This window comes from Thermobia domestica, chromosome 6 (assembly GCF_964235325.1).
Source record: "Thermobia domestica chromosome 6, izTheDome1.hap1.1, whole genome shotgun sequence".
NCBI lineage: Eukaryota > Metazoa > Arthropoda > Insecta > Zygentoma > Lepismatidae > Thermobia > Thermobia domestica.
This window is the reverse complement of record NC_137459.1, coordinates 59,462,789-59,487,930: the sequence shown is the minus strand read 5'-3', so window position 1 is coordinate 59,487,930 and position 25,142 is coordinate 59,462,789. Positions and strand designations below refer to the sequence as shown.

Genomic DNA, 25,142 nt, shown 5'->3' with positions numbered 1-25,142 from the left:
AAACAGGCCTACATGTATGCACAATTAGTCTCACTAATTTGAGTCTAGTACGGATGGATTATGAAATTAAAACTCAGCACAATCTACCATAGAGTCTATATTAGCAGGAGCTCAGTAATAGAAACTGCAGTGACTACCATCCTAACGTGGTTAATATTGTTCGGGATCTAAATTTTACCCAAAAAATAGATAAAATCAGATAGCTTCTACCATAATTTGGGCTATGAGATTAAAATTCGACAAAATCTAACATAGGATATATAATCCTAGCGAGAATTCCGTAATCAAAATCCGTGCGATAACCACCATAACCTATTATACAAATTTCTGTTTGGATTGGCATAGCCGAGGAGAACCTGAACATCAAGATTAAAGCGTAGGTCGTCAGAAATCTGTAACACAGCTAAAATGACAACTTGAGTATTGTTATCAATCAATTTCTAGGCATTAGAAATTAAATAAAGGGTTTAGACTTCTTTGAGATGCGTTTGACATTACACCACACCCAATAGACTCGAGTAAATTTTATCTAATAAGGTCTACTTGATAGTAATGGCAGGTCTTAAATATTATAACTACTCCAAGATTGTAAACGTAATGTACTTACTAATCATATATGTTGCGATGAATCTCTTATCTGCACCAACTTCTAACTTTAGGTCTAAATTTCCACCTCCCAAGCTAGCACTCTATACTCTCCAAGATCCCTTGTTTCCCGGGATCTGTGAACTTCCTAGTTCTAGAGCCTATCTATCTCATCTATGCCCTCGGAAAGTATGCGAACTATACTTCGGCTCCACTCCCGCCATCCTCTAATGGAGGAAATTCTCCCTTTGCTTACGAAAAAGAATTGAATGACCTCTGCTATGTTGCCAATTTGTCATTTAATCGTTTGGTCTTGACGAGTGAAGATCGTAGGCTATTTAGAATGGCTAACAAGATAGGGGACAGCGAAGTCCTTGAAATAATTCATTTTGGCAACGCTTCCGCATCTAACAATTGAAAGATCTTGGCCGCAACAACTTCTCCCTCCCCTTTTGAGGGAGGTGCGGGAAAGCACACATCGACTGCAGCGCCAGAAGGGGCAGAGATCAAATAGAAAGGCTCTAGTATTGCATTTAGTTCAGACCTTGTTATGAAATGCTTTACGATGTCTTTCCTTGCAGAGTACTTTCTAGTTCTGTGACGTGATGTCTACGTTACCTCTAAACACAGCTTCCTTCTTATAGAATTCACAAAATAAATATACCAAATTATTATTGAAGTTTGGGTACTTTATAAAATTTTATTTTTCAAATTATATATATATATATATATATATATATATATATATATATATATGTAACCCCTTCACATACTTCTATGTATGGGATATGGATAACCATCGTTAAAATTACTGTTACCCGTCAAGGTATGAGAAGATTGACCCCGTTATTGATCTAGGAAGAGACAATCAGTCTAGCTGTCTATTGCAACAAGCAGAATTTAAAAATTCGGTTTCGTTTAAGTTATCGTGTGGACTAACGGAAGCACGGACATACTAACATTACTATCTCATAAGCCCCACTACCGTTGTCCTAATAATAAAAATTCAAAGAGTATAGAGTGAGAGACTTTGCCGGGAAACAAACACGAATTTCCAGTTTAGACTAGGCTACCCATTTCGCTTCCTGACCGGTCACATATTGTCACTCTGTTGAGGAGGCATTTGCTAATATGGATATTGAGTTGTTCAAACACAGAACATGAGTTGTGGCACAATTTATGTGGTATGAATGACTAAGAAACGACCTGAAGAGTAAAGATAGGTAGCTGGTCGGGAAACGCAATGCATAAAGGAAAGGTACGGTAAGCAAGATACCCAAGTTGGTTTTACGGTCCAGCCACTCGTTTTTCCATTCTTTGTGAATTTCATTGAATTCAAATCTATGAAGGATATTGTAGTGCGGGAAAACATAACATTGTTCCCTGTTTCATTTATGATCTATAAAATATTCTATTCCATTTCATCTCATGTTCGATGAATGACACAACCACGGTAATAGTATTGATAATTACCTGAAGATTAAGCAGTTCTTAAAGACTTTACACCCTCTCCCTTCACTAAAAGGCATAGAATAATATTAGGTGACGAAATGAGGCGTTCCGAGTAGCAACAGGGAACTTAACAAAGACTTGTTTCCTAGAAAATATACTCTAGGAATTCATATACACGTATACACAACAACTGACTGCCACAGAGCAGTTTGGCATTACTATTCGACCACCTCAAGAGGTGGCGTGGCTCAGTGGTAGAGCGTTCACCTCTGGTGCATGGGGTCCTTGGTTCGATCCCACCTTGCACCAAGTGAGCTTTATGCTGGACAAACACCGTGTCTGAGGGTTTTCTCGGGGTTCTCCAGTTTCCTCCCACTTTCTTCATTCCACAATTTCATTCATTTCTTATCACCATCATCTCCTTTAGCCTAGCAGTCATAACTATGGGACATAAAGATTTCATTTCATTTTCAACCACTACAAATGTAATTTCCAAGCGTTCAGATTACACTGAATTTTGTTTGAGTTTGCTCTTACTACCCGGAACGCCTCACATGTAACGACTAATTGTAGTGATTCATGTCCTATCCGACATCAGTTGTCACGTGCTTCATAGTGGAAACTGAGTTTTTCCTTTAAAAGAAATCCTTTTTTTGTAAGTATTCGTATATCTTTCGCAAAACTTATGAACCTTTTAACAAGTTCCAGATAAACACTAACCAAGTAAAACTAGCAGTAAAGAATGAAACAACTGCGAAGTAGAAAACTAATATTAATTGATAAGTTTTATTGTTATTGCAATATAGTACTTGTTTTATCAAAATACTTTACAAAAAATTTTCCTTATTTAAATATATTAGTAATAAAATTATTTTCATTGCACTAACAATACTTGGTGATATACTGGTATAAATTTCATAAATGTAAAAATGTAACCATGATTCATTATTCAACACAGTACATAATACCATTTACATAAAGACTCAATACTTTCAACAGATTACATTCATTCCAATGATATTGATAAAGAACTGCATTGATCCATCATACATCACATGTATGCCTCCACACATACTCGATTATTTACAAAAGGAAAAGTTATTTTGTACCAAGAAAATGATGAAATACTCATAATTCACAAAACTCACATACAATCCTTGAAACAAAACATTTGATTAATTTGTTACTTATCCTTTTACCATTAGTTTTTGATCATGGAATAATTATATCACATCTCTTTATAAGAGCACATACATATAAATATATATATATATTACGCTTATGATAAAGCTCACTCAGTATATATATATATATATCATTAATACACATCACACGACTACATACTATTAGCAGGCGCATTTCCTTGGAGGAGGCGGAGGTGGTCCTGTCAACTTCAAACTTTCCGATGAAAGATCAGTTCCTGCTTCATAAAGCCCTTGCTGCCTCATCATAACATCGACCAGAAACCTCAATGGATAAAACATTGAATAAGACTAAACATGTCATTTACTACTACAGAAACAAATGTGTTGTGTTGCTTTACGGGTAAAACCTAGTAAGTGACTAGCAGTACAAAAACAGTATACGATCATAAGAAGTGTCACGTTGCAGATGTTTCAGAACTAATGTATTTACGCGATTCTAAGACGCACTTTTTTGTCGATTTTTTTTTCCCTCCAAAATCAAGGTACATTTTTAGATTTGAGTTATACAAATTTAGGCCAGATTAAAAGGAGTTTTGTCAAAAATTGCTAATCCCGTTAGTCACGATTATGTAAAGAATATGTATTTTGTGTGTATTTGGCAACCAAAAGTGGAAAAGTTGGAAAAGATAGTGATGCTGATGAGGAAACAGATAATGAGCAATAACGTGTCAGTGTTGGTTTTGCGAGTGTGACTGCAAAACAGAAGAAAAGAAACAAGTTTAAATAATTGCTGAATAATTATTTGTTTGTGTGTGTGTGTAAATACTGTTATAGTACGATATAGATAATGGATTGCTAGAAAACTGACGCAAGCAAGTGTTGTATTATCTGTCAGGAAAGTAAATGTACACCTATTTTTCGAGTCTGGCATTCCTGCGCTCCATCCGTGGAGAGTATGAGAATTAAATCAATCAAATGTTTACTGAGGGGCAAAAAGAAAAATTTAATCTGAATAAGACATTGCAGAGGGGCACAAGCTGTGAATACGAATAGTGCATAGTGTAAATAAAGGACGACACCGAAAGAGAAAGCCAGAAACAGCTGTTAAACTTAGAAAAAAGAGTAAAAGTTGTCGAAGTGGGAACATAAAACACAAATACAACAAATACGCCGACAACTAAACATTCACCACGCCATGATCTTGGTGTAGTGGTTAAGGTGCTGGCTTACAAATGCAACGGACGCCAGTTCGAATCCCCATCAGGGACGTTTTTAAAAAATTTTGTTAATAATACATACAGCTCATGAGAGATGGTAAAAAAGGTCGTATTTAGTTTATCGTAGCAATTATTATTGGTAATGTTTAGTATTGATAATACTTTTTGTCTCTGCGTATTGCTTTTATTCTTTTCTTCATTTCGAAAAAGAAGAATGTCCGAACAAATGCCACCAAAATTTCTCATATTTTGAATGTAAACGCCATTTGCGATTAGTAAAGAATAAAAATTGAACGTTCCGATGTAGCTGCAAAAAGCAAAAAGAAAAAACATGGAAGTGGAGTGTTCGAATCCATACTCATGGTCATTAAAAATACAATTTCTACATGCCTTACACCTCCCGACTACGTTTCTACGTTAGCAAGCAAGTGGTTTGTGTTTAGGTTAGGCTGGTCAATACGTTTTGCGAAGGGGCCCGGTTTAGCTCTGTCGCACCACAGGTGCGAGAAGGGAGCAAAATACCTTCTCTCTCCCTCTGTGTGTCTATTTATCTATCTATCTGTATATATATCGCTATTTTGAATGCCATAACCACCGTAATTTTCAGCGGATTGAGACGAAACTTGGCACAAACATTAATTGCTGAAATATCTTGATGAGTCCGTTAACCAGAATAATCAGATGAAAATGTTCAAAATGGCGGCCCTTCAAACTCTTAAAAACTTCCAAGGGAACCAAATTTCCCCATAAATAGGTATTTAGAAAGTTTGATACATGCAATTTCTGGTTAGATACTGAAACTGCTGTCGATTTCAATACATGACGTATTGCAGGATACAAAATGCTTTGCATTACTTGTTTGTTTGTAGACAGCTACTAGCTTAGTGTTCTGAAAGGTTGTGTATAAACCTAAAGTAACCAGACTAAAAACGAAACGTTTACCGCGTAGCGATCGCGGTTCAGTGGTCAAGGTGCTTGTGCGAATGCACGTTGTATTTTTTTTTTTTTTTACTTTAGGATTTTTGATGGCGATTGATCGTCGATAACATACGTTTTATTATATTCAGATATTTGAATACTCGGATGTTTCAATACTTGAACTATCAAATCTTCAGGAATAATAATAGTAATAATAATAAACTAATAATAATTATTTTTATCTCGTAGAAGATTAAAAGCTAGGAGCTAATTATCGCTCAGGTCATACCATTACAAGCAGAAATGTGACATTTGGAAAGAATATTTCGGTTTGGTTTAATGTTCCTCACGAGAAGAGGAGTTTCTCATCTCGTTTCTAAAACAAATAAAATAACATGAGAATTAACATTTTACATTCGAGACTGGTCAAGGCTAACTCAAAATTTTCGTCTCTCTTTAGACATGAGAATCGAGACGAGACGAAAAGTATCGTAAACATTTCCCGTCTTGTCTCGATTCTCCAAATAGTGTATGTCCATTCTTTAAGTAACAATTGCTCTGTAGACTGAATCTCATAGGCTATTTCATTACATTATATTTCAGAGTTCATTGAATTATACTCTGTGTAGGTATTTTGTAGCAAAGCTTTTATATTTACCTCTGCATATACTACAAATTAGTTTATTATATGCCTTACTGTTGCGTGATATTCAGTTATATTTATTACAGTTATTTTCCTTAAAACATACTGTAGAATACTTTCTACATGAAACTTCAATGGAACGTTCTAGTTTAAAATGTTAGTAGTTTCAGAGGTGTGTCTTAAAGGTACGGAACCCTTTCCCCGAAATCTCTACTTTTAAGTAAGTTTTGGCAAATTTAAGGTCAAGTTTTAAATTATTATTATTATTATTATTATTATTATTGTTATTATTATTATTATTATTATTATATCAACACCGTGTATAATCTTTGAAAGATATACGGTTTGTATCTGAATAGTAAAAGCTAATTGACTGTCGATCTCGGTCGTCGAGAAGTCTTCAGGAGGGAATGACATCGGTCACGTTCTGGGTTTGAGTTCCGAAGGGGCAAGTATTCGGGCTCGAGCCAAAAATTGTTAAAAGTTATAGGCTTCAGCCAAACATGTTCAAAACAGCTGGGACCGGGTTTAGGCTCGCCAACGGCTCGAGCGGCTCGGCTTACAGCTCTTTCACTATCGAACCGAACCGAGAAGTGGGCCTAGCCAACAGCTCACCCAACCGAGCCGATTTGAGCCATCGGCTTAGTTGAGCTCAGTCAAAACGTGCCGATGGACTATTTTCAACTTAGCGGCTCGAACCGGTTCACATGATCCGAGTAGGTGACCCATCCCAACCGAGAAAGCTCGAACCATCGGCTCAATTGAGCTGAGTCGATGGCTCGTTCCAACTGAGCCATCTCGGGTCATCGGCTCATCCCAACAGAGCCGACTCGTGGTGTTCGCTCAGTTATACGAGCCGAGCCGGTTGATATCACTACCCGAGTTGGTCTTCTGCTTGGGCTCACGAATTCGACCGTGCAGGTCTCAGCCTTGATTTTAAGAACTACAGTATATACTTATATTGGTGATTACGACATTTGAAACTGTCTCGTAATAATAATAAAAAAAAAAAACTCTTGTCTTCTCATTACTTAGACGAGACGAGATACACTAAAATTGCACCGCGAGATGCACTAAAATTACGAGACGAGACGCACCCCTGTCGTGAGCAACACTAAAAGTATTCCACATTACTGCTTACATTTCTCATGGCTTTCGCTTTCCAGTCTAATCAGGCCATTATTTCAAAACGTGTTAAAACGAGCTGAACGAGCGAGCGAGCCATTATCAAACTCGACTCAACTCGAAACTCGACCTCGAAAACAGCAACTTGGCTCGGAACTCAACTCCAGAAAATTACTCGAATTAAACTCGAGTCGAGTCGAATTTTGGCTCGACTCCTGCTCACCCCTATTCGTATTTGTATTTTATGTTTCCACTTCAACAATTACTACTCTTTTTTCTCAATTTACCTGCTGTTTCTGGATTTCTCTTTCGGTGTCGTCCTTTATTTACACCATGCACTATTCTTATTCCCAGCTTGTGACCCGCTTCAATGTCTTATTCAGTTTAGGCTTTTCTTCTTACCTTGACTACACATGTGATTGATTTAATTTTCACTTTCCGCGCAGGACCGATGAAGGAATTTTATTATTATTATTATTATTATTATTATTATTATTATTATTATTATTATACTATTGAACTTGCACGGCGAAATTACTGTATAATACGATATCATTTCTGTAATTTTACTCCATTGTATGTTATTTAGTTTATTAATGGACACTAAATTGTCTCCAGATCAACGAATAAATTAACTACGGCATGCACTTTGGTGGAAATATCATTACATGAACATGTTTGGAACGAACCAATTGAGCCGATGACCTGAGCCGGCTCAGTTGGAACGAACCATTGACTCAGCTCAACTGAGCCGATGGCTCGAGCTTTCTCGGTTGGAATGGGTCACCTACTCGGATCATGTGAACCGGTTCGAGTCAGCTAAGTTGAAACTAGTCCATCGGCACGTTTGGACTCAGCTCAACTAAGCCGATGGCTCAAATCGGCTCGGTTGGGTGAGCTGTTGGTTCGGCTCACTTCTCGGTTCGGTTCGATAGTGAATGAGCTGTATGGCGAGCCGCTCAAGCTGTTGAGAAGCCTAAACCCGATCCCAGCTGTTTTGAACATGTTTGGCTGAAGCCTATAACTTTTAACAATTTTTGGCTCGAGCCCGAATACTTGCCCCTTCGGAACTCAAACCCAGAACGTGACCGATGTCCTTCCCTCCTGAAGACTTCTCGACGACCGAGATCGACAGTCAATTAGCTTTTACTATACAAACCGCATATCTTTTAAAGATTATACTCGATGTTCATATAATAATAATAATAATAATAATAATAATAATAATAATAATAATAATAAAAATTTTAAACTTGCTCTGAAATTTGGCAAAACTTACTTAAAAGTAGAGATTTCGGGGAAAGGGTTCCGTACCTTTAAGACACACCTCTGAAACTACCACCATTTTAAACTAGAGCGTTCCATTGAAGTTTCATGTAGAAAGTATTCTACAGTATGTTTTAAGGAAAATAACTGTAATAAATATAACTGAATATCACGCAACAGTAAGGCATATAATAAACTAATTTTTAGGATATTCAGAGGTAAATATGAATATCTTTGCTACAAAAATATCTACACAGAGAATAATTCAATGAGCTCTGAAATACAAAGTAACGAAACAGCCTATGAGATTCAGTCTACAGAGCAATTGTTACTTAAAGAATGGACAAACACTATTTGGAGAATCGAGACAAGACGGGAAATGTTCACGATACTTTTCGTCTCGTCTCGATTCTCATCTCTAAAGAGAGACAAAAATTTTGAGTTAGCCTTGACCTGTCTCGAATGTAAAATATTAATTCTCATGTTATTTTGTTTGTTTTAGAAACAAGATGAGAAATTCCTCTTCTCGTGAGCAACATTAAACCAAACCGAAATATTCTTTCCAAATGTCACGTTTCTGCTTGTAATGGTATGACCTGAGCGATAATTATCTTCTAGCTTTTAATTTTTTACGAGATAATAATAATTATTATTAGTTTATTATTATTCCTGAAGATTTGATAGTTCAAGTATTGAAACATCCGAGTATTCAAATATCTGAATATAACAAAACGAATGTTATCGCTGAGCAATCGCCATCAAAAATCCTAAAGTAAAAAAATAAATTACAACGTGCATTCGCACAAGCACCTTGACCACTGAACCGCGATCGCTACGCGGTAAACGATTTGTCTTTAGTCTGGTTACATTAGGTTTCTTTGTCTCCGCTTGCAAACTTGTATGTTATATTTCTTCGAATCAAAATGTCTTTCCTATTTCTTTTATGAAGTCGGCAAAGTTTACATTAGTACCTTGAGTTGTTCTTAAACCGTTGGTTCACAAGTTTGTTTTTTGTCCACACGAAACTACAAATATGACGGATTGAATTCTCATATTCTCTATTTCTTTCAAAGCTGTCGCCATTACCTGGTCAAAGACTTATTTCCGCCACTATTCATATTAACCAAAATAAATTCATTTTTCGGAAGCGGAACTTTCACTTTCCGGATTTCGGAAAATTATGGAATTCAGTTAAACTCCCTAATTTAGAAGAATTCCGGAACTCAGGAAGAATCCAGAATTTAGAAAATTCCGGAAGTGAGAAAAACTCCGGATTTCGAAAAAGGCGGATTGTTCCGAATTCCGGAATGTTAACGAAATCAGAAATTTCTCAATTCCGGATTTTTCCGAATTCCGGAATTTGTCCGGTTTTACTTTCGGGAGTTCGGAAAGTAATAATTCCGGAATTGACTATCCCTAGTTTATACACAACCTATCAGAACCTAAGCTAGTAGCTGTCTACAAACAAACAAGTAATGCAAAGCATTTTGTATCCTGCAATACGTCATGTATTAAAATCCGACAGCAGTTTCAGTATCTAACCAGAAATTGCATGTAGCTAGCTACTGGAAGCTGAGGTATGAAGAACTGTATTGTGTCTTATCTTTTTGTGTCTTATACAACCCTGCAAACTACTGAATATCTAAACAGCTTTCGTTAAATCCAAGTTGTAGTACTCACAGTTACATTCATTTGTGTCCATATGATCGTGTTACTAAAGCTTACTATATGATAGCGTTAGTGAGTCTTTCTCTGTTCTCCCGTAAAGTTGTGATACGATCTACTACAGAATAAAGAACCAATTATCAATTTAACCAAGTTGTTCTATTACTACACATCTGCTTCCGCCTCTGTCAACTCTGGTCAATCTCGTTGACACGACATATTTGCTTTTTATACTCCTTTCTTCGTTTACTGAACTAAACAGTAACTATTCTGAAATATACTACTGCGCATGCCTCATAGATAAATATTTCTGATTCCAATAGTTTCCGTTTTGTCCAAGGAATGTTCTTTTTCTTATTCCCAGCATGATCCTTTTATTACATTATATGAAGAGCATGTAGGTCTAAATACCTCATGTATTACATAGAATGTAGGTTTAACGCTTCCAGCAAAGAAGAAACATGTGATCATAGTATACAACCCACAGAAGTGATAGCTGGCAATAGAGTGGTCGTAGTCCCTAACGACACAAAGAGTGAGCGGTGCCATCCCCGCTGGTCTAGTGGCTAGCACGTGCGGCTTTGGTGTATGGTGTCCCGGGTTCGATTCCCGGCGGGAGAGCATCTATGATTTTTAAATGTCCTCGATGTTTCTGTTTTCGTGTCCCTGTCGTTATAAGTTATTAGAAAAAGCAAGTTAAACGAGTGAAGCAAGTAAAATTAGCAATAAGTAAGTTACTGAAACACGTTCGGTGAGTCAGTTAAAAAAAAAATGGACAAAGCACTGGCTTTTCGCGCCGTCCATGCGAGTTCAAATCTATCTCGGCTTGATTTTGTATCCATTTGAACGAAAGTATTGTTTCTTTTCGCTACAGGTATTCACTCTTTTCGTATTTTTCGCCGTCGTTCACAGTTAAAGTAACTGACTATTCTTATTGTTTCTACGAATGATGGATCTTCTCTTTGGTTTCATGTCAAACATGTTCACGTAATGAAAAGACGCTGTCGATAATAATAGTAATAATAATAATAATAATAATAATAATATGAAATATTACTAGCTAACTCGTGTGTGTATTTCGACAATATAATTTTATATTATTATGTGGAAATAAGTACAGCTGGCTGGCGCCCGCCCCCCAAATTTTTCGATGCGCCTTATCGGTCCAAGGTGTCCAACGTTGGTCCCATCCCACTATCACCTCATATTCTCTCGATATGAGTTATCGACATTTTGCCTAAAGAGGGCTCTGCCGTGGCTTCATGACTACCCATGACAACGACTCTTCGTTCATTTTGAATTGAAATCGCTTATTTTTCTGAGTACTATGAGTGCATACTGTCCAGCGTTGCTCCCATCACACTATAATTTCCCGTTCTCTCGTTATAAATTGCCAATATTTTGTTTGTAATGGAGATATGGCGTTACAATCATTACGTTTGAAGAAGAATTGAGGCAGATATTGCTTTGCAACAAACAACACCTATTATTATTATTATTATTATTATTATTATTATTATTATTATGTTGTTGTTGTTGTTTTACTTAGGCCTATTACTAATGTTGCCTACCTTTATTTGCAATACAATGTGTTACTAAAAAGCAAATCAAATAACACTCTTCGCCATTCAGGCTCCCGAACTCCAAATACATGATTTACAGTTCTCTGTGTTAGGGGAAAGCACATTTATTATATTATTCTTTCAAATAACACGTTTCACAAGTTGCTTCACTTTCAATGTGTAATTCCATATCATCACTAATAATCATCTTGTTCCGATAGGAAAATAACCCCCCTCCTGCAAAAAAAAATACATATATACCCGTGTAATGTGGGTTCCTGTCACCACGGCATGGCGCGTCCTCAGGTTGCGGATCGAGGAGAAGGCCTCTAGATATAGAGGTTAGCTGCGAATATACTGAATAAGCAGTCGCGGACAGACGACTAGGAGTGGTCCTCCAGCTTGGGGGTTTGGGTAAGGCTAACACCCTCATCCTGTAAAAAAAGGTACCTGTTCAGAAACATTCACAAAAGCCTCGGACAAGGACTGATAACTTGGCACGACATCAGCAAAAGAAAATGGACATGAGATTTGGAACATGGAATATTAGAAGTCTTTATAGGGCAGGTACGTTAAAATCTGTAACGAGTGAGTTAGAGAAATACAGGATGGACTTAGTAGGAGTTCAGGAAGTTAGGTGGGAAGGAAATGGATCTGAGAATTCCGGAAATTTTACGTTCTTTTATGGAGAAGGAAATAAAAATCACCAGTTAGGAACAGGGTTTTTCGTTCACAAACGAATATTACCAGCAATTAAACGGGTTGAATTTGTTACTGACAGACTTTCTTTTATTACTCTTAAGGGACGGTGGTGTGATATTATTGTTTTAAATGTACATGCCCCAACTGAAGATAGGGATGACGATATAAAAGATAGTTTTTACGAAGAAGTGGAACGGATATTTGACCAACTCCCCCGATACCATATGAAGATTCTATTAGGGGATTTCAATGCGAAGGTAGGACGAGAGGATATTTTCAAACCGATTATAGGGAACGAAAGTTTGCATAAGGAAAGTAATGACAACGGTGTTAGACTCGTGAACTTTGCAACATCCAAAAACCTAATCGTGAACGTACAAAATTCCCACATCGCGACGTTCATAAATACACTTGGACATCACCAGACGGAAAAACACATAATCAAATTGATCACGTTTTAGTAGATAGAAGAAGACAATCCAGCATAATTGACGTCCGGTCGTTTAGAGGGGCTGATTGTGACACTGATCACTACCTGGTAGTAGCGATAATACGGGAGAGATTATCGTTGAATAAAGGTAATATTCAATGTCCGAAAACGGAGAGATTTAATTTAAAGAAATTAGAAGAGAGCCAGGTAAGAGAGGAATACCAGATTGAAGTTTCGAATAGATTCGCGGTTTTAGAAGACTCAGAGTGCACTAGTGTTGAGGATATTTGGATTGAAATTAGAGATAGCATTAAAAGTTCAGCAATAGAAAAATTGGGACACGCGGAAATACGTAGGAACAAACCATGGTTCGACCAAGAATACATTAAACTAGCAGAGAAGAGAAAACAGGCAAAATTACGGTGGCTACAAAATCCGAATGAAACAACTACACAAAATTTCGCAGATATCAGGCGGGAAACTTCCAAAACTTTTAGAACAAAGAAACGGGATTTTTTGAAAGCTAAAATTAAGGAACTTGAAGATAATAGTAAAAATAAAAATATTCGGGACATGTATAAGGGGATCACCGAATTTAAGAAAGGCTATCAACCTCGTGCTTATATATTAAAGAAATCTGACGGAACAGTTATCACCGATACGGATAGCCTCTTAAATAGATGGAAAGATTTCTTTGACGATTTGCTGAACACGCAGCCAAAAACTAATGTGCGTGGAGAAAAGGAGATACACACCGCAGAACCGTATATTCCAGAACCCAATCGAATAGAAGTGGAAGCCGCTATAAAGAAATTGAAGAAACACAAATCTCCGGGTGTAGATGAAATTCCGGCTGAGTTAATTTTAGCTGGAGGCGAAAAATTGTGGAACAAGATACACAAACTCATTCTCCTTATCTGGAACAAGGAAGAATTGCCACAAGAGTGGAAAGAATCAATCATTGTTCCAATTCACAAGAAAGGCGACAAAACTGACTGTAATAATTATCGAGGCATTTCTCTTCTGTCAACATCCTATAAAATCCTTTCAAATATTCTGTTAGCAAGATTGACCCCATACGCAGATGAAATAATTGGAGATTATCAGTGCGGATTTAGACGAAATCGATCAACTATCGACCAAATATTTACAATTCGCCAAATACTCGAAAAGAAGTGGGAATACAATACCCCGGTACATCAACTATTTATTGATTTTAGAAAGGCTTACGACTCGGTTAGGAGAGAAACATTATACAACGTTCTTACAGAACTTGGAATACCGAGAAAGCTAATTAGATTAATTAAGATATGTTTAAGTGAATCCCAAAGTAAAGTCCGGGTAGGAAAATTTTTGTCCACGAGCTTCCACGTCGAAAATGGCCTGAAACAAGGAGATGCGTTGTCGCCATTATTATTTAACTTTGTGCTGGAATACGCCATAAGGAAAATCAAAGATAGCAACCAGGGACTAGAGTTGAACGGCATTCACCAGGTTATGGCATATGCTGATGATGTAAATTTAATAGGGGATGATAGGAGAACAGTAGAAATAAATGCAGAGATCTTATTAAACGCTTGCAGGGACATGGGTTTAGAAGTAAATGCAGAGAAAACTAAATACATGGAAGTGCGTCGGGACCGTAATACGGCAAATTGTGGAGGCGTTAAAATATTAAATAATGCTTTTGATAAAGTGGATACTTTCAAATATTTAGGATCAATATTAACAGACGAAAATCATATTCACGAAGAAATTAAATGTCGACTAAAAGCAGGGAATTCGTGTTACTATTCGGTTGAAAATCTCTTGTCGTCGCGAATTCTGTCGAGGAATTTGAAGCTTAAAATATATAAAACGATAATCATGCCTGTTGTTCTGTATGGTTGTGAAACGTGGTCGCTTACTCTGAGGGAAGAACATAGACTGAAAGTATTTGAGAACAGGATCCTGAGAAGAATATTCGGACCCAAGAGGAACGAGAATGGGGAATGGCGGAAGCTTCATAACGAGGAACTACATAGTTTATACGGTTTACCCAACATTGTTAGGGTCGTCAAGTCTAGGAGGCTTAGGTGGGCAGGTCATGTAGCTAGAATGGAAGAAAGTAGAAACGCTTTCAAAGTCTTGACTGGTAGACCCATAGGAAAACGACCATTAGGAAGACCTAGGCGCAAATGGGAGGACAATATTAAGATGGATCTCGCAGAGATAGGAATACAAAGTAGAAACTGGTTGCAATTAGCTAAGGATAGAAGTCAGTAGAGAGCTTTTGTGAACGCGGCACTGAACCTCCGGGTTCCATAGGCCATAGAGTTAGTTTAGTTAGTTATATATATATATATATATAAAATAAAATAAAGAAATAAAAAAAGCCTGACCGTAGCGAAAGGGCGTGAACCTTCTTTAGGCGATTAATTCGGTCCAATATTTCAATAAAAGAGGATTAGTCCCTGCACACAAATATTTCAGTAAAAGAGAAAAAGTTATTCAAACTTTCTGAATACCTATTTATGGGTGAAATTTGGTTCCCTTGGAACTTTTTAAGAGTTTGAAGGGCCGCCATTTTGAACATTTTCATCTGATTATTCTGGTTAACGAACTTATCAAGATATTTCAACAATTAATGTTTGTGCCAAGTTTCGTCTCAAACCGCTGAAAATTAGGGTGGTTATGGCATTCACAAATAGCAAATAGACACACAGAGGGAGAGAGAAAAAGTGTTTTGCTCCCTTCTCTACCTGTGGTGCGTCAGAGCTAAACCGGGCCCCTTTGCAAAACGTATTGACCTGCCTAACCTAAACACAAGCCTCTTACTTGCTAACGTAGAAACGTAGTCGGGAGGTGTAAGGCATGTAGAAATTGTATTTTTAATAACCATGAGTATGGTCTACTTTCATGTTTTTCTTTTTACTTTTTGCAGCTACATCGGAACGTTCAATTTTTATTCTTTACTAATTGCAAATGGCTTTTACATTCAAGATATGAGGAATTTTGGTGGCATTTGTTCGGATATTCTTCTCTTTTGAAATGAAGAAAAGAATAAAAGCAATACGCAAAGACAAAAAGTATTATCAATACTAAACATTACCAATAATAATTGCTACGATAAACTAAATACGACCTCTTTTACCATCTCTCATGAGCTGTATGTATTATTAACAATTTTTTTTAAAAACGTCCTTGATGGGGATTCGAACTGGCGTCCGTTGCATTTGTAAGCCAGCACCTTAACCACTGCACCAAGATCATGGCGTGGTGAATGTTTAGTTGTCGGCGTATTTGTTGTATTTGTGTTTTATGTTCCCACTTCGACAACTTTTACTCTTTTTTCTAAGTTTAACAGCTGTTTCTGGCTTTCTCTTTCGGTGTCGTCCTTTATTTACACTATGCACTATTCGTATTCACAGCTTGTGCCCCTCTGCAATGTCTTAATCAGATTAAACTTTTCTTTTTGCCCCTCAGTAAACATTTGATTGATTTAATTCTCATACTCTCCACGGATGGAGCGCAGGAATGCCAGACTCGAAAAATAGGTGTACATTTACTTTCCTGACAGATAATACCGTAATTATATTACGAAAAAAAAAAAAGTGCCAGCAGATGCACATGAATATACCGGAAATTCCAGCAGTAAATTGAATGTTTCATTATTTTGCCATTACATTAGTTTTCACATGTTTATTACTTTCTTTTCTTTTTTTTTTTTTTTTTTCATTCTTTAAAATCATTACTGTGTAGGTTTTCTCTCATTTTCGCGAAGGGTGCGTCTTGCATTTGACGATGTCTTAGATTCGCGTAAATACGGTACTTCGTTTTATTGACGGCAATCAACCTCGGTCACCTAACAGAATTTAACCTTTAAAGAACAATCAGAACAAGAAGAACCTTTAAAAATCAATCGTAATTTACATAAATTTTTGAAACTCTTTGCAGGAATCATTCAAATGATGTTCCCCCAAAAAATGTATTATACACGTCTTTATTTATTTATTTATTTATTTATTTTTTTTGAAAAAAAAAAAACCTCTGAAGTAGAAACAGATTTTAAATCTGTTATGTTCCCTTAATCTATGAATCAAATTTTATTCTACTTCCTTACATGGACAACTTTTCATCATTTCTTGAAAAACCTTCTACAGTAGCCCTTCCCGCTGGTATAGTGACTAGAGCGTGCATCTTTTATACACTAGATTCCTGATTTGATTCCCGGTGAACGCGCTTTGAAATTTATATACATTACGGTTATTCGGATTCAATCTCAAATTTTAGGCAAACGTATCGCATAGCCTCGGTGCTGAAAAGAGCCACTAAATTTTAACAAACAACAAACCACTTTCTATAGTAGCCAGCAAAAAGCTTCATAGCCGTCCTCACACATGCTTCCTTGTCAACAACTTCCGAAGGAGTGGCCTAACTGAAGTAGTTTTAAATAATTTCCACATAGTTATTAGGTGCTTGAACTAATTTTCGTTACTAACAGAAGTCAGTAGTTGTGATATTTCAACAGAGCAGAAAGTGACATTAGACATATATTAAAGAACTATCAATGAGCTTTAAAACCAGAGTGTGATCTTCGATTGGAGTGGAAAGAACATTGTTTATTGCCTTAAAAAATTGGGTTTTGCAGGCGTACACACAAAAAGGGGGGAAGTATTACTTTTCTGCTTTCATCTTACGAAATCTGCTAACGAAAGTCATCCTTTACTACTGGAGGCGTACGGAGAGTATGCTCTATATAAAACAAATTATAGAGATTGGTTTACAGGATTCAATGACGATGATTTTGACGTAACGAAGAGCATCCTCGTCAACTGAAAAAAGTTTGATGATGGAGAATTAGAAAAATTACCGGAATAAGATTCATCTCGATATTTAAGAAGTTGTCGGAAACACTAAATGTCGACGAGTCAACTGTTAGGAAACGTTTAAAAGCAATGGAAATGATCTAGAAATTAGGAACCACATGAACTGAGAAAAAGACTTGCGAAACATTTAACAATTTATTAATTGCTGCTTTAAAGAGAAGAATGAAAGTCGTTTTTACAAAGTAAATTGTGATTGGTGATTAGAAGTGGATTCTTTAAGACAATCCTCAGCGGAGGAATTCATGGGTGCGTTCCGGCGAACTATCAACATCAATGCCATAATACGATATTCAAGGAAAGAGGATCATGCTGCGCACTTATTGGTATCACGTCGGTGTAGTCCATTATAAACTGCTGCAACCTGGTCAAACGGTCAATGCTGCACACTAGTGAACACAATTACTCAATTTTAATCGAGCACTCAAAGAAAAAAGCTTGCAATATGCCAAAACTCATGACAAAATTACTTTTCTCCATGATAATGCCACACCAGATATTGCAAACCTAGTGAAGGAAACCTTGCAGGCACTTCCATGGAATGTCTTGCCCCATCCGCCCTATTCGTCAGGAGTCGCTCCTTCAGTTTAGCATTTCTTTCGACCAATACAGCATGTTTTTTTTTTTTTTTTTTTTTTTTTTGAATACAGTCCAGCCCACTTATAACGAATTTCAAGGGAACAATACAATGAGTTCTTTATATCTGAACTTCGTTATAAACAAACTGGTGTATTTTTCAAAAATTATGGAAAAAACAAAGGATTAGATTACAAGCAGATATGTTTAAAAAAAGAATATAGAGCAGTATAGCATTACATCTCAAGATAATTTTATTAATTGGGTTCTTATCTAGCCTATCGTACATACTGCAGTTCTTGCTACCTGTTCAAGCAAGCTCGAAGAAGTTTGTAATTTTCTTCTGAACCGTGTTTGCTGCCGCCATTCGTAGCACCACCGCCTCCACTTCCTCACCAAATCCCCGAAATGCATTGCCCGGGACCGTATTGCTGTGTTCGAAAAGATAACGTTGCAAGTTTTCCAAACTTGGGATCGCTGTTTTGGAACTCACGGATTGTTTCACATTTTCCACTTCTCCCTCATCATCGGAATCTGCTTCATCTTCCTTCGAAGGCTTCCTCACGCTTCACACATTTCAATCATCAACATCGAATTCTCAGTTACAAGTGCATCAACTGTACTCGACAAACGTAATTTCTTGTGTCGCTGCTTCCTGAAGTTCACTCATTTCCGACGCATTGCAGGAAATATCTGCACCCGGGGCGTTTTCTGCTGTCATCCGAGTGAGAGGGGGAGGAGTGAGTCATGCCTGGCTCGCACAGCGACAACAGCTATGAAAACCAGTTCTGCGGTACTGAGTTATCCACGAGCAGAAGAAAAGAAAACATTATCCCGTTTTGAAAACTTCACTATAAGCTGTCCTTACGAAAAATATTGTTCGTAATATACGGTCATTTCTTCCATGTTTTAAATACACGGTGTAACGAGGGTTTGATTTATGTTCGTAATATCCAATCGTTCGCTATTTCCGAGTTCGTTATAAGTGGGCTGCACTGTATTTACGTAGATATTTTGAAGATATATATATAAAATTTGGATCGATGAGTGAAGCGTCTGAAAAGAATCCGATTTTTCCCCCCGGAATTCATGTTATCCGAAAAGTGGAAAAAAGTTGTAGCTTCGGAAAGACAACACTGAAAAACATGATGTAACACTGTTTTAAAATGAACATGAGCTTTTATTGAAGAACAGCGAGAATTAACTCAAGCACATAATAATTTCACTTTTAGCATCAAAGAAAGCTACATTTAGTTCTGTTAATCAATGTTCTGGTGACGTTTTGACGAACAGTATGACGGAGATCAGATTCTTCGAAAATAAGTCCTAAACCTATGTGGAGAACCGTATACGTTAATATGTTAAAACAAAATGACGGACTTTGTTAATATATCCATAACAATTAATATTCTGCCATAGCTTGAGGTCACACTTATTATCATCATAGATATTCTGCCATTATTGAAAGGGCACTTGCTGCAACTGAGGAACTTCCATGCTTCACGGTCTTCAGTTGACCTCTTCGTCTTCACATACGATTTTTCTGTTTTGATATCGTCCATCAATTTTTGCCTCCTTCGCCCTCTACTTCTCTTTCCTGCCACCATACCCTCGAGCAAGTCCATCATGATACAGTTTCTTTTTAGCCAATATCCAAACCTATCTCTCTTCCCATTCTCAATTATGTCTAAAATTGTTATTGCCTCCCCCCCCCCCCATTTCTAACAACCTCTCATTCGTTTTCTGCTTGATCCAGTTAATTTTCTCCATTTTTCTCCACACCCACAATTCGAAAGCTTCCAGTCGTTTTCCATAATTTTTTGCGTAATGCCCATGTTTCTGTCCCATGCAGTACAACACTCCATACGAAGCATTTTATGAGTCTTTTTCTCAACTCTTTATTCAAAGTTCCACGAAACAGACTTGTCTTCCTCTTAAAGGCTTCTTTCGCCATCCCTATACATATTTTTTTTTTTTATTTTAAGTCCACACTTCATATCATCAATAACAACACTGGTGAAGTTTATATATATATATATATATATATATATATAGTTTATTTTTTATTTACCTGCAATTTCAGACTGTGGGCACGAAGTTTTTTTCCAAAGTATTATAACCTTTTTGTTTCTTTTCCTTCCTTCCTTCCTTCCTTTTTTTTTTTTTTTTTTTAAAGGAAATTTTCTAAGATATTTTTCTTAACATGACTGGTCTCAACCAAATTCTCTTAGTCTTCATATTTCTAACTCAGCAGGTAACAATGTCAGGTACTAAACTCCAGAGGTTGTACAGAAAAGAACTTTGCTGACATAATAGCATAGGGTTTGACGTAACTTATTCTGTTCGACACTACTTGGAAACTGATTTAAGCTTGTCCCACTAACTGAGATAATATGAGACACAAAATAATTAAATACATACATAATGTACATGTTTCTGGATAAACAGCTTTCAATTTGTATTGATAGTACTAATTTCCTTTGTAGCGACTCAACTGTAATTCGAAAGCTTAGTGCTGCAGTTTTCGTAACAGTACACAAAAGCTAAAGTATACAGAATAATTTGCCCATCTCTTCTCTTTCTTAATTTTTAGAATGTTTTAGAAGTGCGTCGTAATAGTCTCCACATACACAATTGAAATTAGAAAACGTTTTTTACCAGGTGTTTTGCTTATTTATACACAACATAAATATCAAAATTATATATAAACAGTATTATTTAATAAAATTTCTAAATTACTGAATCGTAGGAATACAATTAATTCCTTATTTTCAAGAGTAGCACCAAATTAGAGTGCCTCTCTTTTTCTTACTTATTAATATCACAAGTGCAAAGATCTGAAAAATTTTGATGCCGGAAGATGTGTTTGTGTTTATCAAATATAAATATACACAGTAGTAGTTACCTCATGGAATCCTGTACCATCAAGCCTTCTTTAGCAGATGTTTCAGTCCATCCCACGAAATTGTGTTCTCTATATACATTTTCTATTTCCATTTGATCCACTTGGCGATGAGGTAGGTCACACTGTAACGAAAACAGTTACACAAAAGCTTTATTTATCGCACTTGTTGTGGTATCAAAAGGGTCTTTCCTAGCAAGATAGTGACATCGGCCCTTGATACAAATTGGGTGGCTATTGACCGCCCCCCCCCCCCCAAAAAAAAGGACCACCTACCCTTGTTTGAAAATTTCACAGATTGTAGATACTATCTGGATGTGCAATTTTTTTTCAAAACCATCGATGCGTACTTCCTTTATTTTTTTACGTGTTGAAAATTTTAAAAAAAATGTAGAAAAAAAAATTTGGGGGGAGACACGTCACTGATTTTTTGCTTAAAAAGTTGTTATACCCTTAGGTACAACATATATTTTTTTCGGGGCCTGAAAGTGATGGCAACATTGTCAAGAAGAAATAAAACTGAAAACAAACGTGTTTTTCGCACAGTTTTCCCACCATTTTAGGGCCCTCAAGGTGAGGGCCCCTTCAAACAATCCTTTGCCGAAGTTCAAAATTTTCATTTCTCTTGCGTCCCTTCCGCTTCTGTCGTTCTTCGGCTGCTTTGATTGTGTCCGTTTCGGAACAGAAACACCAAATATATCTTCGTAACAGCGCTTCCACTTCAGCCGACTCTTGCACAACAAAGTTACACACAGCTCGTGGTAGAGGGCGCTACCGGTAGAGCGCACCACTGTGTGCGACTAGTGAAGCAATCACTGATAGATACGAGAAGCCGACGCAAAGTGTGTGTAACTTCCTTGTGCAAGAGTCGGTTGAAACAGGGGCGTCATTTCAGACTTCGCTTGAGGGAGGCAAGAGCATCACGGTCATAAGACTTTCACGTTTTGTACTAGTATATTAGTAGACAATCGGTTCAAGTATATGTATTCCTCAAACTCTTGCGGGGGGAATGCTCCTTTCTGCCCCCCCACTAAATGACGCCCCTGGGTTGAAGTGGAAGCACTGTTACGGAGATATATTTGGTGTTTCTGTTCCGAAATGGACACAATCGAAGCAGCCGAAGAACGACAGAAGCGGAAGGGACGCAAGAGAAATGAAAATTTTGAACTTTGGCAAAGGATTGTGGTGGGAAAACTGTGCGAAAAACACATTTGTTTTCAGTTTTATTTCTTTTTGACAATGTTGGCATCATTTTCAGGCACCGAAAAAAATATATGTTGTACCTAAGAGTATAACATTTAAAAAAAAAAAAATGCGACGTGTGCCCCCCAAAAATTTTTTCTACAATTTTCTGAAATTTTCAACACACCGAAATAATAATAATAATAATAATAATAATAATAATAATAATAATAATAATAATAATAATAATAATAATAATAGTAATAATAATAATAATAATAATAATAATAATAATAACAATAAATAAACTACGTATCGATGGTTTAAAAAAATGTACATTTACATCTAGATAGTATCTACAATGTGAAAATTTCAAAATTTTGCGACCAAAATTTCGACCTACCAAAATTACAAAATATTCAAATTTGAGCACGTATGATACGATAATTCGGTAAGGGTAGGGGGTCAAAAAAATTTTTTTAGGTTGTTTTAGATCAAGGCAGTGTTACCACAATCCTGTCTCTGGAGTGGGCTGAAAAATAGTACCAAATTGAAACAAAAAGGGCTGAATTCATTATTTTATACCAGCGTAATACATGACTCTATAACACGAAACGAAAAGAGGTGAAGTTCTAGAACACTTCCATCCCCCTCTTCCAAGAGTGCAAACCAAGAAAGTACTCTTTTTACAAACATTCAAATAAGAGTAACCCGAACAACCGTGGAAGTAGATGAAACTTTTATCCCACGTAGGAGTTTAACAGAGGACGCAAATTAAAATGGAAAATAGTTATTTTCGGTATGTATTGTAAGGAAATCAAACGCTCCTTTATTTCAAAGTGACCAATAAACCCAAAAAGTATTATGGCCATATACACTAAGAAAAATCCATTCTCCGGATAGCGTTATACTGTACAAATATACGGAATCCTCTTGCTTACTACAGAAATCAGTATGGAGCATACGTTATCCATATGCTTCATACGCACTGCCCTTAAGTGTTACATCATGTCGTTGCAGAATGCCTGACATTTAACAATTTTCTGCATATCATATGCATATACTTATGTTACATTCCTCAGCTATATGTTATATAGTATACGTCCACTTGCATGTGAGATCCTGACCGTCTATATTGTTTCATATGAAAAGTACGTATAGATGGAACACTTATACGGAAAGTACACGTCTGTTACACGTTTTCAGTTACACGTCTGCTGTACGTTAAGTACAAAACCTACAGGAATTATGCATGTAACCTAAGTACGCCATCTACATTTTTTTTCTCAGTGTATGAAAAAATATAAAACTAGAAACAAATCAATCGAGTTTGTGTGTAAATACTCCGTTATAATAAAATATTAAGATATAAATTATTGCTCCTTGTTCTTGCTCATTTCACAACCGAAGGAGAATAATAGAATGTAAGCAGAATATAAGGCAAGTAAACTGACATTTGTATAATAATAATAATAATAATTAAAAAAGTCCAGGTACGGCGGATGGGAATTCCAAGCTGGTTACCCACCGTCACTAACGGGTGTCCGTCATACAGGGTCCTAGAACCTTCCCTGAAAGACATCAAAAGAAAGAGATGTAGGAAAAGTCTTACTGACACTTTTGAAAATGTGACAAGTATTTGTTAAATGGTGCTGAATTGGGTAGAATAGAACCAACTTTTTCACAAAAGGTGATGAAAATGCCAGCGTGGTACCAACGGGCCGATGAATAACAAAAAGGGCTGAATTTGGTACAATTGCACCAAGTGTAGCAACAGTGGATCAGGGGTAACCTTTTGGGTCAATAGCGACCCAAGTGAATGTAAATAAAAGCAAAAATGGTGGACTAAAGATGGCCAGAGGAAATGGGATAACTTCAAATCAGGACCATTTGTATGAGAGGCAGGGGCGCACTCACGCGGGGGTCAACCGTTTTCGGACCGTCCTCCCCATCTCCGAAACTTTGTACACTTTCTTATTAAATCTATATTTCCTTATCAGAGGTGATTAATGAAGCATCAAGTTTTGATCTTACATTTCATCTGTACTCTTACTTTTCTTATAAAAACAATCTAGTTCTATATTTTTTTCTAAAAATATATGTGAGAGTACATAACAGGTGTTTATTGTCTTTTCGGGTGTAGAATAATCACTAGAACGTAACGTCCAATTGTCATTTTACCATTTGAATATTTTCGTAAGTAAAATCTTAACTTATACTCTTAATGTGCATTCTATTACATCATTCAATATGAAAGAATTCGTATCACAAAGAGTATTTACTACATCTTAATTCTCAAACTATATATATATATATATATACAGAGGGTTGATTAATTCGTGTGTCAATTTCATTTGTTCACTGTGCAAAAGTGGTAGGAGGTAAAGCGCCGTGCAATGTGGTATAACTTTAGACGAAGGACATAAGTTTTGTTTTGCCATAGAAGCATGTCACTTGTACTAGAGATTGAACAGATATAGGTTCAAAGGCCAAATTTCGATTTTTTTCCTTATGGGACTGCAATGGTAAATTCTGAAGGAGTCTAAAACAAAACAAAACAAAACAAAACAAAACAAAACAAAAAAAAAAACGAAATGATGATAAAGGGTATGATTCTGCGTCGCAAGTCGACAAAATATGCGTCAGTCGAGGTCAGGTCAGATTAAGGTCACAGGTCACCTTGAGAATCCATTTGAATACACCGGAAACAACGCAATGTCCGTATCAAATCATGTTAAACATCAAAATGCAGCAGCGGAACAAGCAAGGAACACTCAATAGTAGTATGAGGTCAAAGGTCACTGGGAAGACAACGTTAAGTTGTAGATACCGTTACACTGTAATTTAGTTTTTAATAAACAGGTGTATATACTTACAACGGTATGTTGTATAGTGTTGTACTGTTGT

At 36.6% G+C, this 25,142-nt stretch overlaps 1 protein-coding gene across 2 annotated transcripts in view; it reads right to left on the bottom strand.

The window, feature by feature from the left end:
• Positions 1-2,796: 2,796 nt before the first annotated feature.
• Positions 2,797-25,142, bottom strand: part of LOC145688029 (ras-related protein Rab-29-like) — a 42,389-nt gene continuing 20,043 nt past the window's right edge. For both annotated transcript variants that reach the window (XM_081761708.1, XM_081761707.1), the window contains exons 4-5: positions 21,057-21,178; positions 2,797-3,504 (exon numbers count right to left, since the gene is read on the bottom strand). In XM_081761708.1, coding sequence (XP_081617834.1) covers positions 3,384-3,504; positions 21,057-21,178 — 243 coding nt within the window. In that variant the 3' untranslated portion in view covers positions 2,797-3,383. The remainder of the gene's footprint in view (positions 3,505-21,056; positions 21,179-25,142) is intronic.